Raw genomic sequence first — 18,855 nt, 5'->3', positions numbered from 1 at the left:
GTTGGATCATCTTTCTTGGGAATAGGCCTAAATATGGATCTCTTCCAGTGGGTGGGCCAGGTAGCTGTCTTCCAAATTTCTTGGCATAGATGAGGGAGCACTTGCAGTGCTGCATCCATTTGTTGAAACATCTCAGTTGATATTCTGCCAATTCCTGGAGCCTTGTCTTTCTGTCCTGTCTTTTTAATGACCTCTTGCTTTCTTCATGTATTATATCCTTGATCTCATTCCACAACTCGTCTGGTCTTCAGTCATTGGTGTTCAACGCATCAAATCTATTCTTGAGTTGGTCTCTAAATTCAGGTGGTATATGCTCAAGGTTGTACTTTGGCTCTTGTGGACTTGTTCTAATTTTCTTCAGTTTCAACTTGAACTTGCATATGAACAACTGATGGTCTGTTCTGCAGTTGGCTTCTTGCCTTATTCTGACTAACGATATTGAGCTTTTCCATTGTCTTTTTCCACAGATGTAGTCAATTTTATTCCTCAGTATTCGTTGTTTATGCTGGTGAAAAAAGATATTTGCAATGAAGAAGTTGTTGGTCTTGCAAAATTCACCTGTCAGTTTGTCGTACTATGAGGGCTTGCATGTTGCTGTGAGGCTGTAAGCTATGCCACTGGTATTCAAATACCAGCAGGGTCACCCATGGCGGACAGGCTTCAGCTATGCCTCCAGACTAAGACAAACTAGGAAGAAAGACTTGGCGGTCTACTTCTGAAACTAATTAACCAGTGAAAGCCTTATGAATAGCAGCAGAACATTATCTGATATAGTGCCAGAAGATGAACCCCCAGGTTGGAAGGCACTCAAAATATGACTGGGAAAGAACCGCCTCCTCAAAGTAGCGTTGACCTTAATGATATGGATGAACCCAAGCTTTCGGGATCTTCATTTGCTGATATGGCACAACTCAAAACGAGAAGAAACAGCTGTAAACATCCATTAATAATCAGAATGTGGAATGTACAAAGTATGAATCTAGGAAAATTGAAAATAGTCAAAAATGAAATGGAACACATAAACATCAATATCCTAGGCATTAGTGAGCTAAAATGGACTGGTATTGGCCATTCTGAATTGGACAATCATATGGTCTACAATGCCGAGAATGACAATTTGAAGAGGAATGGTGTTGCATTCATCATCAAAAAGAACATTTCAAGGTCTATCCTGAAGTACAACATTGTCAGTCATAGGATAATGTCCATACTCCTATAAGGAAGGCCAGTTAATATGACTATTATGCAAATTTATGCACCAACCACTAAGACCAAAGATGAAGAAATTGAAGATTTTTACCAACTTCTACAGTCTGAAATTGATTGAACATGCAATCAGGATGCATTGATAATTACTGGTGATTGGAATGCAAAAGTTGGCAACAAAGAAGAAGGATCGGGAGTTGTAAAATATGGCCTTGGTGACAGAAATGATGCCAGAGAGCACATGATAGAATTTTGCAAGACTTTCTCCCTACTGGTTGAATTATCAGTGTGCCAAAAAAGCTGGGGTTGGGGGAGAGGTGATGGGAGCAGCTCCAGGCAAGAACACCACAGTCACATACTGTTCTTACCTGAAGTTCAATTCATCTTGGTTTATTGTATGCCTTTGGTCAATTTCCCTAGCACTGAAACCATTTTTTCCACCACTATCCATTTCCAAAAGTTTTTAATATTCCCAAACAGAAACTCAGTGTCCCTTAAGTAATCATTCTTCATTCTCCCCTCCCCCAGCCCCTAACCACTAATAAACTTTTGTCTCTATATATTTGCCTACTCTAGATATTTCATATAAGTGGGATCATACAATTAACTTTTGTCTTATATCAACTCATTACTTTATAATTAAATACATTACTGAACATTTTGATCAAATATTCCATAGAAGAATCCTGATCAAAATGGGGTAAATGCAGAACAGAATTTTAAATTCTTATGGAATCAAGATTTTCTGGAGCCATGGAGTCTGGATTGAACCCCTGAAACTATTGCCCTGAGATAATCTTTAAACCTTAAATCAAAAATAACCCCTGAAGTCTTTGTAAAACCAAACAATAGTTTGGTTTAACTGGTAAAGAATGTCTGCCTTGAGCATTATGCTCTTTTAAGATCTATCTATATGAGATCAAATTGACAAAAGCAACTTGAAAGATTAGATATGAATGTTAGAGGGCAGTTAATTTATGTTAGTGGGGGAGGGACAACTCAGAAAAGGAGGGTGAGAATGGCTGCGCAACTTGGAGAATGTAATCAGCGTCACCAAACTGTACATGTAGAAATTGTTGAATTGATGTATTTTGCTGTGTAGATTCTGAACAGCAACAAATAAATTATTTTTTAAAAACGTCCCCAGGAAAAGTGTAGAGTAGGAAAGTTTGAAAGTCTTGATATCCCTCCTCATACCTACCACCACGAGCATGATTGCCTTTCCAACCAGCATCACCCAACACCATGCCCATCTTTGCAACACCTCTCCTCTTCCTAGTTCCCTCCCAGTTAGTACCATTCTCTCTGTTCACGTCTCCCTGTTAACCCGTTCTCTCTGTTCAAGTCTCTCCCACTGCTTGAGTCTCCAAGGCCAACTTCAGCACCAAGAATTTTTACTTTCTTAGGTTCATCTACATTTTAAAAGCAGAATTTGTATCTACAAGAATAAAAGGCAACTATTTTATAGTTTTAGTTTTCCTGGGAACATTTTATCTGATCTAAAATAACAGATATGTAGGGTCAGACCCAAGGTAATGACAGTAGAATTAGAGAAAAAGGGATGAATCTACAGAGTTATCGTTGATAGGTGGACCTGAGTCAGCTCTAACTCATAGCAGCCCTACGTATAACAAAACAAAACGTTGCCCAGGCCTATGTCAGCCTCACCCATTGTTGAGCCTATCGTTTGAGCTCATTGTTGCAGCCATCTCATTGAGAGTCTTCCTCTTTTTTGCTGGCCCTCTACTTTACCAAGCATAATGTCCTCCAGGGATTGGTTCCACCTGATAGCGTGTCCAAAGTAAACGTGACAAAGCCTCACCATCCTCACTTCTAAAGAGCCTTCTGGCTGTACTTCTTCCAAGACAGATTTGTTCATTCTTCTGGCAATCTGTGGTATATTCAATATTCTTCACCAACACCATAATTTAAATATATCAGATCTTCTTTGGTCTTCCTTTTTCATTGTCCAGCTTTTGCATGTACATAAGATGATTGAAAATACCATGGCTTGGGTCAGGTACACCTTAGTCATCAAAGTGACATCTTTGCCTTTTAAGACTTAAAAAATGTCTTTTGCAGCAGATTTGCCCAATGCAATACATAATTTGCTTTCTTGACTAATGCTTCCATGGGCATTGATTATAGATCCAAGTAAAATGAAATCCCTGGCAACTTCAGTATTTTCTCCATTTATCATATTGTTGTGTATTGGTTTAGTTATGAGAACTTTTGTTTTCTTTATGTTGAGGCGTAATCCATACTGAAGGCTGTAGTCTTTGATCTTCATCAGTAAGTGCTTCAAGTCCTCTGCTTTCAGCAAGCAAGGTTGTGTCATCTGCATAACTCAGGTTGTTAATAAGTCTTCCTCCAACCCTGATGCTTCTTCATATAGTCCAGCTTCTTCTATGAAATCTGCAGAGACAAGTTTTAAAAAGCAGGATTTGATATTAGGAAGCAGGGCAGGAGTTAATCTGAAATTCTCAAATGAATGTTTTCTAAAGAAACCTTAATCCACTTTCACTTCAGGTCTAAAATAAAGCCTTCTGTTCTACTTTATATTTTTAAAAATTGTGATTATTTAAATGTCTTTAGTCATTTTTCTTTTATATCACTTGTGGCAGTGGGGGCGGTTAAGAAATACTTGAGTAACGTCTGAAACATTCCTTGCAGCTCTGAGTTAGTAATTGAGTTAGAGTCAATACACTGACTGCAAGGTCACAAAAGGCTGCTGTTGTATGTAAGGAGCCATACAGCTTGCTCTTGTCCATTAACACTGAAGAAAGGACTGAGTACAGGTGTATTGTTATCGTTAAAACACTCACCAAGTGGTTGCCAGCTGCAGCACCTCTGCGAGTGGTGTTGAAAACACAATTTAAATATTCAAACTGGAGGACGGCTCCTGCCATCTCTGTGAAACACTTTCGGCACCATTTCAAAACCAAGTCCTTATTTTTAACATTGGGCGTAGCGCTGTCAAGTACCAGTCACTTCTGGCCTAGATGACTCTCAAACTAAAATTCATAAAACTGCTCATTCACGTTTGATGCAGAGGCTCCACTGCCCACCATGGTGTACCAAAGCCCTTGTGATCAGGGACAGATTACCCAATAACCAAGGCAGGCACAGGCTTACTTGTGTTTACTTACTAATCTGTGTGAAACCCATAGGAAGTTGTACACTATAGATTAGTAAGTAAATACAAGTAAGCCCATGCGTATCTTGTTTACTGGTTTATCTGCCCCACTTGTGATAAGCAAGTTACTGTCCATCTCTAATTCCTGAAAGCACCACAGAATAAAGTCCTGGAAATCTGTTTCAGTAAAGATTACAGCCAAGGAAACCCTATGGGGCGTAATTCTACTCTGTAACACATGAGGTTGCCATGAGATTGGTTTTTTGGTTGGCCCCAATACCCATCTGACTGCCAGAGGGGTCTGGCAGGATTTCACCAGGTGTGGCCTCATGGCTTCTGGGGATACCTACCCCAGCCAGTCTCAACTCCTGCCAAGAAGCTTATTAAAAGCCCTGCCACCTTATAAGATGTATGGTAGAAAGAGCAGGAGCCAAGTAACTGCCTGAGACTTCGTTACCAACTCAGTGCTGCCTCAGCAAATCACTGAGCCCTGCTCTGCCTCATTGGTAAAATACTACCAGACTTTCTAGTCTCTTCCATCCCAATCCCCTGCCCAGAGGAGCTTTCCTGGTGCACTTTATGGGTGACGAAAACCAAAAAACCAAACCGAAGCCATTGCCGTCGAGTCGATTCCGACTCATAGCGACCCTATAGAACAGAGTAGAACAGTCCCATAGGGTTTCCAAGTAGCACCTGGTGGGCTTGAACTGCCGATCTTTTGGTTAGCAGCTGTAGCTCCTAACCACTACGGTATGGGTGACTAGCAGGTCATAAATGTCAAAGAAGCGTACAGTCTTAGAGGTGAAGAAAAACATAATCACAATTATACAAATAAAAGCTAAAGGCTGTGGGCTACATGGCAGCTTAGATTCCTGGCTCTTTGGTGTGATTTCAGGTATCCGGTGGACATTTGTGGGTTTTGCTACCCCGCAATACGCTCTTCTTTCTGATTGCACTAGCTTTCTGTGTTACTATTTCCCACTCTCTTCTCAACAATTGGAATCCTTGGCAAACAAAACAGAATTTCTTACTGTCTTATTTACCTATTTTTTTTTTTTTTTCTCAAAACAGAAATACCACGAGTGGATGGTTTTTAAAAACAGAAATTTATTTTCTCACAGCTCTGGAGGCCAAAAGTCCAAATCAGGGTATCAGCCATGTTTATTCCTTCTGTGGGCCTCTCTCTTAGCTTTTATGGACTGCCAGAAATCCTTGGCGTTCCTTTGCTTAAAGACGATCCTCACGTGGTAACTGTCTTAGCTCTGTGTGTGTCTCTGTGTCTATTCTCCTCATTTAATAACTCAGAATTGATTAGGTTTATGGCTCACCCTAATCTAGTATGGCCTCATTTTGTTAACATAACAAATGAAAAATCCTGTTTCCAAACAGGATTATATTCACAGTCTCGGGGGCCAAGGCTTCAACACATACTATGGAGGGACACAATTCAATCCATAATACTAATTCAATTGAAATCAACCTCAATGCAAATTTTGGTTTCTTTGAAAAGGCACCTGAGAAAGGCATGGTCAAAGGGTCAGATGGGGTGAGGACTGAAACTGGGTCTTGAAGACTGTTGGTAACCTTTGAGAGAGTAGTTTTATTCAGCCTATTCTTTCATTACAAATATGTATGGACCATAGGGTCGCTATGAGTCAGAATCCACTCGATGGCAACAGGTTTGGTTTTGGTGGGGTTTTGTTTGTTTGTTATGTAGTATAAGTAGCGCTTGGCTACTAACTGAAAGGTCTGCAGCTGGAACCCATCAGCCGCTCCGCAGGAGAAAGATATGGCAGCCTGCTTCTGTAAAGATTTACAGCCTTGGAAACCCTTTGGGGCAGTTCTTCTCTGTCCTATAGGGTCACTGTGAGTCAGAATCAACTCAATGGCACCTAACAACAAGAGAGCACTTAGAAGTGGTTAAAGGTAGCTTCTCTTTATAGTTAAAACTCCTGCCGTTCTGCTTTGTGAGGTTTACCTAATTAATTTGCTTAGGAAAACATGTCTATTATTGATTGGTCAAACAAACTTCTACCCAGCTCTGTTTGTATTATTTGGTGGTTTCAGGAGAAGCCACAAATTTGATTCCATGATTTTTTTCTCAGAACTAAGAGTTTTTGTAAATATTTAGGGTGATTGCTCAAGAAAGAATGAAGATCATCTACTGAAGCCCAAATCCTTCAACTATTAGATGAGGAAGCTGCGTCTTCTAGAAGTTCACGTGGAGGAGGGCCAGCATTACCGTCCGTATGTTCTGACCCCTCTCCACTGCTCCTTCTGCTCGAATTGGCCATAACATGCTATTTTAAAAAAAGTATTTCTGGGTGATTTCGGCATGATTTCATAGCTCAGTTGCCCTTTAGCTAACTTAAATTGGGATTACATGCTAAAATATATTTAGCTTGTCTACGATTTCCTTTCCTTTATGGAAATAAAATGTGGAGAGTGTCAGCAGTCATTGGAGCTAGAAAAACAATGGAAATGCTGGGTGTAGGGCCAAGCTCAAACCTCTCTGGGTTCCCTGAACACTTTGCCTTTCTCAGGGAGAAAGACTCTCTCCTGTATTTAACTCTGGTCCTTTGTGAAGGGGTGGAGCATGGCTGTCATCACAGGGTGAGTGACCTAGTGCTGAGTGTTTGGTAAGTAGTGATTCACTGCTTGATGGTGACTTGATGGTGACTGGTCAACAGGACTGCACCTCTGGGGTTAGGTGAATGTCTTTGCCTTGGTGATCCTGTGATCACTGTTGTCTTCATCAGTTGCTGTCAAGTCAGCTCCAACTCATGGCGACCTCATATATAACAGAAGGAAACATTGCCCGGCCCTGTGTCATCTTCTGGCACTATATCGGGCAATATTCTGTTGTGATTCATAAGGTTTTCATTGGCTAATTTTCAGAAGTAGATCACTTGGCCTTTCTTCTTAGTCTGTCTTAGTCTGGAAGCTCTGCTGAAACCTGTCCACCACGGGTGACCCTGCTGGTATTTGAAATACCAGTGGCATAGCTTCTGGCATCATAGCAACATGCAAGCCACTACAGTATGATAAACTGATCGACAGGTGGTGGCTTGTGATCATAGACTGGTATAGTCAAGGCTGGAAGAAACCAGAGTGTCTGGTAGAATTCTCTTGTTTTAGAGTTAAGAAAAGTAAGGCCCAGACAGTGATGAGCTATGTGTCCTCTGCTCAGATAATGCAAAATTGGGGAAGAGCTTCAAGAGTTAGGTACTATCATGGAGACGCATGAAGCAAGAACACAACACACATGTACAAAGACGTGATTATTAGGCTCCAACTTCTCACCTTTTAACAGCGCTTCCATCCTAGTGGGTGATACCCACACCGGTGATACTGGGGTGGTCTTAGCTGAGGGGGATAACTTAAATAACATTGAATCCCATGGTGAGAGAACTTTTTCTTTTCCAATGCTCTTTCCAAATCCCCCTGATTAATTAAGGAGATTTTCTCTACCACTTGTTTCCCAAAGGTGGCTCAGGCCTTAGGCTCAAAGCCCAAAGGTAATGGTAGCTGGCTAGTGTTTTCTTCATGTGTTTATTTTTACGTTACCTTCTATTTGTGACATATGATATTGGTTTTGCATTTACGGAAAGCTTCCTTTTATGTCAGGAGATTATGGCCCCAACCCCTTTTGAGCAGGCAGACAAACCAAAAACTAAGTAACACACTTGTGCACAGTGGTTAAGAGCTGCAGCTGCTAACCAAAAGGTTGGCAGTTCGAATCTACCAGCTACTCCTTGGAAACTCTATGGGGCAGTTCTACTCTGTCCTAGAGGGTCACAAAGAATAGGAATCGACTTGATGGCAATGGGTGAATGGGAGAATGTTTGTGCTGGTTAAAGTCGGTGGGTAACCCTTGTGGCTCAGAGCATATGAACATGAAATCTAACTGTAGGAGTAAGAGTCTCCAGTATGATATGAAAAGGATCTTCCCTTTCTGGCTCAGATTCTGATTGTCCCTGAGTTCTTCTGTTCCCTAACATGATTAACTCACTGGAGCATCTTAATTTGAGCAGGGTCCAAGGTTCCAGTTTATAAAGAAGTGAGGACAAGGGCAAAATCTTAATAATGTCCATTCCAGGAAAAACAATACCCACTTCAAGAATTGGTGGGTGATGTATATTTCTCTGCCTCATTATATGGGTTTGGATTTCAATATGAGCTCTCTGGTTTGAATGCAATGATGAAGACTTGTGGAAATCTACTTTTGAAAAATCGGTCATTGGAAACCCTATAGTGCATAGGTCTACTCTGACACACATAGGGTCACCATGAGGCAGAATGTACTCAAAGGCAACTGGTTTGTTTTATTTATTCCTGTGAGAAGCTGTAGAGAGACCTTTTCCCTGAAAAGCCACAAATACAGAGCCACATCACGTTTTTGTATAATTTTAAGTGGTTCATGGAGTCCTTGACACCAACTGGGAAATTCTTAAGTTCTGAGGTCTATAAATTCTTAGGTATCCATGAACCCTGACTGGAAGTTAAGAATGAACCAAAAAGATGGAGTTTATTTGGGGAGGGTCATAAACCCTTTTTAAGAGCTACATTAAGCCCAGCAACCGTACAGGACACAGCAGAGATTCATCAGAGTAGGAGTTGGAGATGAGAGGAAAATAGCAGCCACCCCACAGCATCATGAAGATGCTAGAGGAATGTCTCCCAATTTTGGAGACCACTTATATTTAAATTAAAGGCATTTATGATTAAGACAGACCCCATGCCTTAAAAATAGTTGTTGTTTTTGTTAGTACCTTGAGTTGACCCCCCGACTTAGGGCAACCCCGTGTATTACAGAGTAGAACTGCTCCATAGAATTTTCTTGGCTGTTATCCTTACAGAAGCAGTTTACCAGGCCTTTCTTCCATGGACTTGCTGGGTAGGTTCATGCGTACAATCTTTAGGCTAGCAGTTGATGGCAAACTTTTTGCTTCACCCAGGCTCCTTTGAAAATTGTTACCAGTTAAGAAAAGCAAGGTGACTAGGGGCTGGGAAAACAATGAGAAGAAAAATTCAAATCTTTCTTCTAGGAAAATTTTAACACGCTTCCATTTACTTGTGGCTTTCATGAAGAGAGAGAGAGCTTATTGTAAATAAACAGATGATTACATTTGATAATAGATCCTAATTAATTATGGCCCCAATTACATAATGGAATAATTACTATTGCCTGGGGTACTTGTGCTGGGTTGTCACAGAGAGATGACACAGAATTAAAGCAGGATATGAGCAGAAGAGAATTATGAATAATATGACCTTCAGATCTGAGGTGTTTTGACATGCTTATTATCTTAAACGTAATTTTAATGAATATTGATAAAACACTCAAGCCCCTTTCCAGGGAAAAAGTTATTGAGATCAGCTTTTACATGTGCAGATGCGGAATCAGCAAACTTTGAAAGTGTGGGAAAAACCCTGATCTTCCTTCCTTAATTTCTGCATTTGTAAAAGAATAATACTTGCAGAATCTCAGGTCTGTTGCAGTCCTTGAGAAGTCACCTAAACAGTCTTTGGGTGGGTCCCCCACAGAAGCAACTCCAACATCCTTTGATGATCCACTCAGTTGAAGCAATTCATCCAGACTCTGGAACTGAAGAGACGCGCTGACCAACAAACCAGAATTAGAAAGGGAGAAGCTTTATTCAGGAAGAAAGGCTATCATTGGGGGAGGGGAAGGGTTCTAGGATCACAGGGATTAGAAAGATTCACCATTGTCCTCACTATTAATACTGACTCAGGCCCTTCAAAAGGTGTGCAGGTGCCAATGTAACCTTGGTGGCACAAAAGTTCAGCACTCAGCTCCTAACCAAAGTGTTGGTGGCTCAAATCCACCCAGTGGCTTTGTGAGAGAGCGACCTGGTGATCTGATCCCATGAAGATTACAGCCTAAAAATGGTACAACCATTTTGGAAAATGATATGGTGTTCCCTTAGAAAGCCAGAAATAAAAATACCATATGATCCAGCAATCCCACTCCTAGGAATATATCCTAAAGAAATAAGACCCATCACACTAATAGACATATGCACACCCATGTTCATACTCACCAGCTTTGTCCACACTAGCAAAGAGATGGAAAAAACCTAGATGCCCATCAACAAAGAATGGATAAACTATGGTACATACACATAGTGGAGTACTATGCAATGATAAAGAACAATGATGAATCTGGGAACCATCTCACAACATGGATGAATCTGGAGGGCATTATGCTGAGTGAAATAAGTCAATCACAAAAGGACAAATACTGCATGAGACCACTATTATAAAAACTTATGAAAATGTTTACACACAAAAGGAAACAGTCTTTGATGGTTATGAAGGAGGGGAGAGGTAGGGTTGGAAAAACACTAAAAAGACAACAGATAAGTGGTAGCTTTGGTGAAGGGTAAGACAGTGCACAATGCTGGGGAAGCCAGCACAATTTGTCCAAGGCAAGGTCATGGTTGCTCCATAGACACATCCAAACTCCCTGAGGGACCGAATTACTGGGCTGAGGGGTGTGGGGACCATGGTCTCAGAGAACATCTAGCTCAATTGGCCTAACATAGTTTATAAAGAAAATATTCTACATTCTATTGTGGTGAGTAGTGTCTGGGGTCTTAAAAGCTTGTGAGCAGCCATCTAAGATACTCCACTGGTCTCACTGAGTCTGGAGCAAGGGAGAATGAAGAAAACCAAAGACACATCTAAGATACATCAATTGGTCCCAACCTACCTGGAACAAAGAAAAATAAAGAACACCAAAGACATGAGGAAAATATTAGCTCAAGGTACAAAAAGGGCCACATAAACCAGACTCTTATTAGGCTGAGACCAGAAGAACTAGATGCTGCTGGGCTACCACCAATGACTACCCTGACAGGGAATACAACAGAGAGTCCCTGATAGAGCAGGAGAAAAGTGTAATGCAGAACTCAGATTCATGTAAAAAGGTCAGACTTAATGGTCTGACTGAGACTAGAGGAATGCCAGAAGACGTGAACCCCGGACTCTCTGTTAACCAGAGGTAAAACCATTCTGGAAGCCAACTTTTCAGACAAAGATTACACTGGACTATAAGACACAAAATGATACTCTTGAAGAGTGTGCTTCTTAGTCCAAGTAGATACACGAGACTAAATGAGCAGCGCCTGTCTGGAGGTGAGATGAGGACGGATAAAGGGATAGGAACTGGTTGAATGGACACAGGAAATCCGGGGTGGAAAAGAGGAATGTGCTGTCACATCATAGGGATATTAACTAAGGTTACATAACAATGTGTGTATAAGTTTTCGTATAAGAAACTAACTTGAACTATAAACTTTCACCTAAAGCACAATAAAGAAAACCAAAGACACAAGGGAAAGATTAGTCCAAAGGACTAATATACAACAACTACCACAGTCTCCACCAGACTGAGTCCAGCACGGCTAAATGGTGCCCAGCTACCACCAACTGCCCTGACAGGGATCACAATAGAGGGTCCCAGACAGAGCTGGAGAAAAATGTGGAACAAAATTCTAACTCACAAAAAAAGACCAGACTTACTGGCCTGACAGAAACTGGAGAAACCCTGAGAGTATGGCACCTAGACACCGTTTTAGCTCAGTAATGAAGTCACTCCTCTGGTTCACCCTTGAGCCAAGGATTAGACAGGCCCATAAAACAAAATGAGACTAAAGGGGCATACCAGTCCAGGGGCAAGGACTAGAAGGCAGCAGGGGACGGGAAAGCTGGTAATAGGTAACCCAAGGTTGAGAAGGGAAAGTGTTGACATGTCGTGGGTTAGTAACCAATATCACAAAACGATATGTGTACTAATTGTTTAATGAGAAGCTAGTTTGTTCTGTAAACCTTCATCAAAACTACAATTTAAAAAAAAAAAAGATTACAGCCTAGAAAATTCTATGGGGCAGGTCTACTCTGTCACACGGGGTCTCTATGAATTGGCATTAACTTAATGGCATCCAACAACAACAACATCATCTTCTTCTAGCAACTTTTAAGGTGTCCTGGAAAATCTACTGTGAAAAGATGTGATAGTGCCAATAAGCCCTGTCCCTGGGCATCACTAAGACCCAACCATTGCCTCATCTGCTCACTTGTCTTTTCCTTGTGATTCTAGACTGGACTATGACATTGGCCTTGCCTTTGGTGCCCTTGGACACTAGCACCCCTCCTTGTGTTATCTGGTGTCTTAACTAGGCTTTGACTCTGAAACACTTCTTGTGTATCAGTATCCCTTCAAGCCCTATCCTCTAGCACATTTCATTTAATGTACAGTAAAACCTGTGAAAACCGGAACCTGTATAAGGCAGAAACTTGTCAGAGAAGGAAAACTCAAATACTTTCCACTAATAGTGAGTGATAGAATAGTGGTAAGCTGCATCCTGTTAAAGGTGAAAAACTTGTAAGACCCCCCCAAAAAAGGCAGACCCATCAAGTTCTGGTTCTCACAGGTTTCACTATATTTATATTTCTCCTGTCCGTTGCTTGAACACACCAAGCTAACTGTTGTCTTGGGGCTTTGAACTTGCTGTATTCTTTACCTGGAATGCTCTTCCCACCTTTATATGTATTTCTCTGTTGTGGATGCTCTGATGCCCCACTGAGATCCCTCTTGAGAAATGAAGGGCTTGTTCCTCTTGCTGCTGAAAATGCTGCCAGAAGACAGCCCTCAGTTGTCAGCCCCCTTTGGGGATTGCCTCATTTAAAGACAGCTGCCTCTCCCAAGGTCATGGCTGATTTTTGGAGCAGCCCATATTCAATGACTGATTATCTCAGAGGCATAAATGCCCATCCCACTTGTCCCAACTCAGAGCAACTCTGAAGGGCCATCTCAGCTCCAGAATTCCCCACGGGATTGGTTGAGGCCTTCATTGGAAGTACATCTGGCTCAGCTTCCCGTCTGCCCAATGCTGCTTCCCTCTCCATTCCAAGAGTTGATCCCAAGAGCACTCCCTAATAAACCTCTTGCTTCTTGATCTCCACCCCAGCTTCTGCTTCCCAAAGAATCCAACTGTGACATTCATCATGGAAGTATCAGCCCAAGTCCTACCAAAGAGGCCCAACCCCCCAATCTTAGATTGTACCCCACTGTTGAATGAATGAAGACAAACACTCATGAAACCACGAGACTGATGAAAATGCAAGGAGATGTAAAGTAGTAGGTGAGGTAAGAGATCAGAGAAGGAAGAGCTCAAGGTGGTAAGAAGAGAGAGGAACTTTCATGGGAGGGCTTGGACTTACCATGGACCTGGTGAATTTTGAGTTGACATGTCAAGATTCTGGCCGCTCTTCCCTCTTCTCCTCTGTCTAGGTGTTGTCTAAAGGCTGGGCAAGCAGGATTTCAATGCTGCCATTCAATTGGGATGATTGATGGCATGTGGATGGCATTGGCCCCTGACTGATCTATGAATGGAAGACCTTGTCAAGGGTATCTTGATGGACAGTGGTATGTGACATCACATCCTTCCCTTGACTGTTAGGGAAACTGATAAAAGGAATCTGTGAAAGGTTTTTTCCATCTTGAAATCAAAGTGCTACAGTAACATGACAAGGCAGGCTTCTACAAGGATGAGAAAAACAGCTGCCTCTGCCCCAGGGTATTGTCAAGAAGGCAATCTGAGAAACGGCATGGTGTGAAGGGCTCCCTGAGCAGCCCTCAGGTCAAGCCACGAGGACTTTTTACAGCAAATGCCACCCTGACCCCCAAATGCAGTTCCTCTTCTCACTAGCCCACTGCCTGGCCCCATCTCTGCAATAATAATTGCCACCAACTCAGAAATTCAAGCTCATTTTGGCACCAGCCTGAGCAAAAAATGAAAAGAAAGGCACAGTAACCGCCAGAGGACATCATACAATGCAATCCCAACTCAAAGATAAACTAGGAGGTGTTTTTTTGTTTTGTTTTTGATCAGCCACTGATCTGTATAATAATCAATCAGTGAAAAGTATTTGTTGGATACTTGTGTGTTCAAAACACCTAGGTGACAGTATTGCTCTGCTCCATGACCAATTGAACAGACATGGAACAAATATTGATGAGTGACAGATTATGTGATTGTTGTCAGGTATCATCGATTCTGACTCCTAGAAACTCTATAGGACAGAGTAGAACTGCCCAAATAGGTTTCCAAGGAGTGGCTTGTTGGATCTGAACTGCTGACCTTTTGGTTAGCAGCTGAGATCTGAACCACCATGCCACCAGGGCTCCGATTACTTGATTAGTCTAATTTAATTCATGCTTAGTTTGACTTACTAAGCGTATTGTCTCCCATTTTAGAGGGTGCATTTCCATAGCCTGGCACAGAATAGGAGTCCCCAAGTGGTCCAAATGGTTAACATGCTCAGGTGCTAACCGAAGGGTTGGCAGTTGGCAGTCCAAGTCCACTCAGAGTTGCCTTGGACAAAAGGTCTGGAGATCTACTTCCAAAAAAATCAACAATTGAAACCCCTATGGAGCACAGTTGTAATCTGACACACATGGCGTCACCATGAGTTGGAATTAACTCCATGGCAACTAGGAGTTTTGGGAGGGGGGCAGGATATACTGAGAACACACTGGAACCCACTGTCTAGATTTCAATCTATGGTCTTTGTGCGCCATCCAGCCACGCGGTCCTGACGGTATGTGAACTTTGGATAACATGAGAACTGGGCTCAAACCAGTCCTCTGTTGAAAATGGAAGTAAACTGTTGCACCAAGAACTGCTAGCTGGGTATCTGAGAGCATCCTATGTACATTCAGCGAATCTAGGCAGCAGAATACACTACTGTCAGCCAAACCCGGACATTTGCTTCAACCAGACAAAAGTGGAAGCCACTACCCCAGCTGGTCCAGCAGGCCCTGCAGAAGGGCAGACTCCACGCCACCCTGCAGCTGCCAGCGTGGCACTCAGCTCAGAAGTGCTTCCAAATCATCACTGGCAGAGCTGACCACCTGGACCACAGAGCCAAGGAACGCATTATCTCCCACATGTGCTAAAGTAAATGAATTACTAATAACGTGGCTTGATTCCTGATCTCAGAGTGCTTTCTCCAGCACTCTGAGCCCTACCACAGTGTAAAAATATTGCAGAGCAGTAAGAACCTCGTTTTTCCAGATAACATCTCCTTTCCACAAATTAAAACGACTCAGCATTTGTTTAGACAGAGCCTATGCCTAGGCTGCTGCTAAAGCACTTAAGCAGTGGTCTGTATAATGAGAGGGCAAGGAGTGTCCTGCGGCCTCTTCTCCATCCTGGCAGCTACCTAGCCCAGAACTTGAACCTGGAAGAGACAAGGCAGCCATCTGAAGAAGAGGAAGAGGAGGAGGTAATTTTTACAGGCTTGTAAGGATAGGACATTGTGTGCCAAAGTCTAAGTCCAAATGACATGACCTTTTCATCCAACATGGGGAAGAAAATGGAGCTCATAATTTTATTTGATGTAATAAAATGGATATTGTTTTTAGCGGACCTAGTCTTTTACATGGGAGAAGGGGTGTAAAAGTATAGTTAACCCATTATATATAATGTGGTTTATAGGGATTTCAAATATATACCAAATATATACTTAAAATATATATTAATATATCACCTCTACTAGCCCAGCCAGTGTCTGCAAAGTCTCTGCTCTAGTGGAGACTCCTCCTTCCCCCTTTAGGCCACGTTTGGCTACTTCGGCAGGATTTTTCAAAGCATTTTTTCTTATTGTGGTAAAATATATATCACAAAAAAATTTGCCCTTTCAACCACTCTTAAGTGTCCAATTCACTGATATTAATTACATTCCTCATACTAGGCACCTGACACCACTACCCATTTCCAAAACTTTTTCCTCGCCCCAAACAGAAATTCAGTACCCCTTAAGCAATAACTCCCCATTCTCCCCTCCCTGCGGCCTCTGGTAACCGCCAACACTCTTGTCTCTATGCATTTGCCTATTCTAGATATTTCATATATGTAAGATCATGCAACATTTGTCCTTTTGTATCTGACTAGTTTCACTCAGCATAATGTTTTTCAAAGTTCATCCATGCATCAGAACTTCATTTCTCTTTATGGCTGACTAACATTCCATTGTATATATGTACCGCATTTTGTTTAACCATTCGTCTGCTGATGGACATTTTGGTTGTTTTCACCTTTTGGCTATTGTGAATAGTGCTATGATGAACCCTGGTATCGCTTCGGCAGCTTTTGCTCATTGCTCCAGTGCAAAGCGGGCTTTCCATCACTGCAAACAGGAAAGGCCTTCAACTGAAGATACTCTTGCTGTTTTCAAAAACACCCAAGCAGCTGCATATAGAAGAGGTGCTGGTTCTAATTTGAATTGTTTTGAGTCTCTGTTCTTGCTTAGGTAAAATGCCCGATGCATGAGATCATAGTGATATTGTTGACACACTTAAGGAAAAAAACATAAATCAAAAAGGCAGCCAGCCAACACGGAACACTGAAAACACAAGCATCAAGGAAGGCATGGTGACGATGACAGTCTGGATCCAGCACCATCCCAGGGAGTTTACCTTTGAAGCAAATGCTGGGGTGTGGACCCCTGGGAATGACTTCTCTATTGTGGAGGTAACCATGACAGGCAAATAGATTCTGTTGCCTTTAAGCACTCTGTTTCCAGGACTCCTGATTTTAGCCTCCCATGGTCTGCCCATGGGGGGACAATGCACTGCTCATGACAATATGAGTGTTTCAAGATAGATGTCATTTGATTCCTAATTATAAATTGGGAACTCAGTTGGGGATTTATTATTAGTCTCCATGGGCTTGGTTAATTATGAGGAAACCCCTTAGAGTCGGATATCATGATGCTGGGAAAAAGGCAAACCCTTTGCCATGGAGTTGATTCCAACTCATAGCAACCCTATAGGACAGAGCAGAACTGCCCCATAGGGTTTCCAAGGAGCAGCTGGTGGACTCATGCTGCTGGCCTTCTGGTTAGCAGCTGTAGCTGCTCACCACTGTGCCACCAGAACTCCGCTATGAAGAGTCATTAAGTAAATATTGATGACTGACAGATTACCAGGGCCTGGACCACAGTGAATTCACCAAGGTGATGCCTCCATGAATTCCTTTCACATATCAGCAGGCAAAGGTTTCTAAAAGCCACTTGCACTGTTGAGCCCCAATTAAGAATCAGGGCTGCCATCTAATAGATGGGATACTGAGACAGTGAGAAGTTACTAACTTGCCTAAGTTATACCCTACGGAGTGCTGGAGCCAGGATTCAGACACAGGGCTAGTAGCTCCAAAGGCCAGGCTCTTTGCACTATAAGAGTCTTGCCTTGGTAGCTCTGCAATTGTCCCTCCTCCCACTAAACTGACCTTATCCGTTTTCCTACCCCATACCTCGCACAATGTCTAGCAAATAGTGGGCCCTAAAATGTTTTGAATAAATGAATAATGAATGAATAAACGATATGTTTAAATTCTTGGCTTTACAACTTCCTAGCATTTGACCCTCGCCACCACTGTAAGTCTTACTTGTCTTATCCGTGTAACGAAGATGATAATGCCTGTCCCGTTACCACAGTATTGTTTAGGTATCTAATGCACTCAAGTTTGTGAAAATGCTTCTACGAGTGGTAAAATATTGTTTAACTGTAAGAATTTTAAATGAATTTAGTTCTAAGATTCCACCCAAGATATGTATCTTTATTGCTCTAAGTACACAGAAATTTTATATTGTTCCACACACTGCAATATGGTCTTTCTGTCTTTAAGGGCTCAACAGCTTTAGGAGGTAGTTGCCGTTATTAGCTGCATTTTTCAGACAGCGAAGCTGAGGCTCAGAGAGATTAAAGAACCTGCCCGAGACACATAGCCAGTAATAGGTATATGGAATTTGAAATGAGGTCATTAGCCATTGCACTATACCCTTTCCCCCAGTGTAACGGAACGGTCTTTCCTCTTCTGTAAGGGAAAAAATTTCTTTACAGGAGAGGAAAGAGCATTCTGTCACATGGGGGGAAATACATAGTGTAATGAAAATTTTATGAAAAAAGGTTCTTCATAAAATTACAAGATAGCAGAGCTAGAAGTACCTTTAGTGATCATCTGGTCCATCCCACCTCTCTGAAGAAATGATGAGACTGAGGTGCCCCAAGACAGAAGATGAAGCCTTACACTTGAGGAACACATACTGTTGTCACGCTCTTTATACCTGTTGGGTGGTGTTCTGCAATGTGGACATTATTTGTTCAGCCAGTTTTCACTGTTAGACATTTATGTTGTCCCAGTTTTGTTGTTTCCGTAAACTGTGCCAGAATGTTCATCCTGTACTTGTATCTCACCCACATGTATAGTATGTTTGTAGGGTAAATTCTTAGAAGTGGAATTGCTGGATCAGAAGGACTATGCACTTAAAATGTTTACAGATACTGCCCAATTGTCGTCCAAAAAAGTCTGTTCCCACTTAGACATTTCCTCACAACTTCTCAACATTGGATATTATCAGTGTCTGGCTAGTAGGATGACCAAAAATAGTACACCATGTTGGTCTAATTTGCATTTCTCTGA

General features: G+C 41.9%; 1 protein-coding gene across 1 annotated transcript in view; it reads right to left on the bottom strand.

Annotated features, from left to right (window-relative positions):
• Window positions 1-1,909: 1,909 nt before the first annotated feature.
• Window positions 1,910-18,855, bottom strand: part of LOC126086134 (transcription initiation factor TFIID subunit 4-like) — a 120,586-nt gene continuing 103,640 nt past the window's right edge. Inside the window, exons 4-5 of the mRNA XM_049902330.1 lie at window positions 9,824-9,963; window positions 1,910-3,621 (exon numbers count right to left, since the gene is read on the bottom strand). Coding sequence (XP_049758287.1) covers window positions 3,554-3,621; window positions 9,824-9,963 — 208 coding nt within the window. The 3' untranslated portion in view covers window positions 1,910-3,553. The remainder of the gene's footprint in view (window positions 3,622-9,823; window positions 9,964-18,855) is intronic.

Source organism: Elephas maximus, chromosome 11, assembly GCF_024166365.1.
Source record: "Elephas maximus indicus isolate mEleMax1 chromosome 11, mEleMax1 primary haplotype, whole genome shotgun sequence".
In the NCBI taxonomy this organism is placed as follows: Eukaryota; Metazoa; Chordata; class Mammalia; order Proboscidea; family Elephantidae; genus Elephas; species Elephas maximus.
The sequence above is the reverse complement of the archived record's forward strand: the minus strand, read 5'-3'. Positions and strand labels throughout refer to the sequence as shown.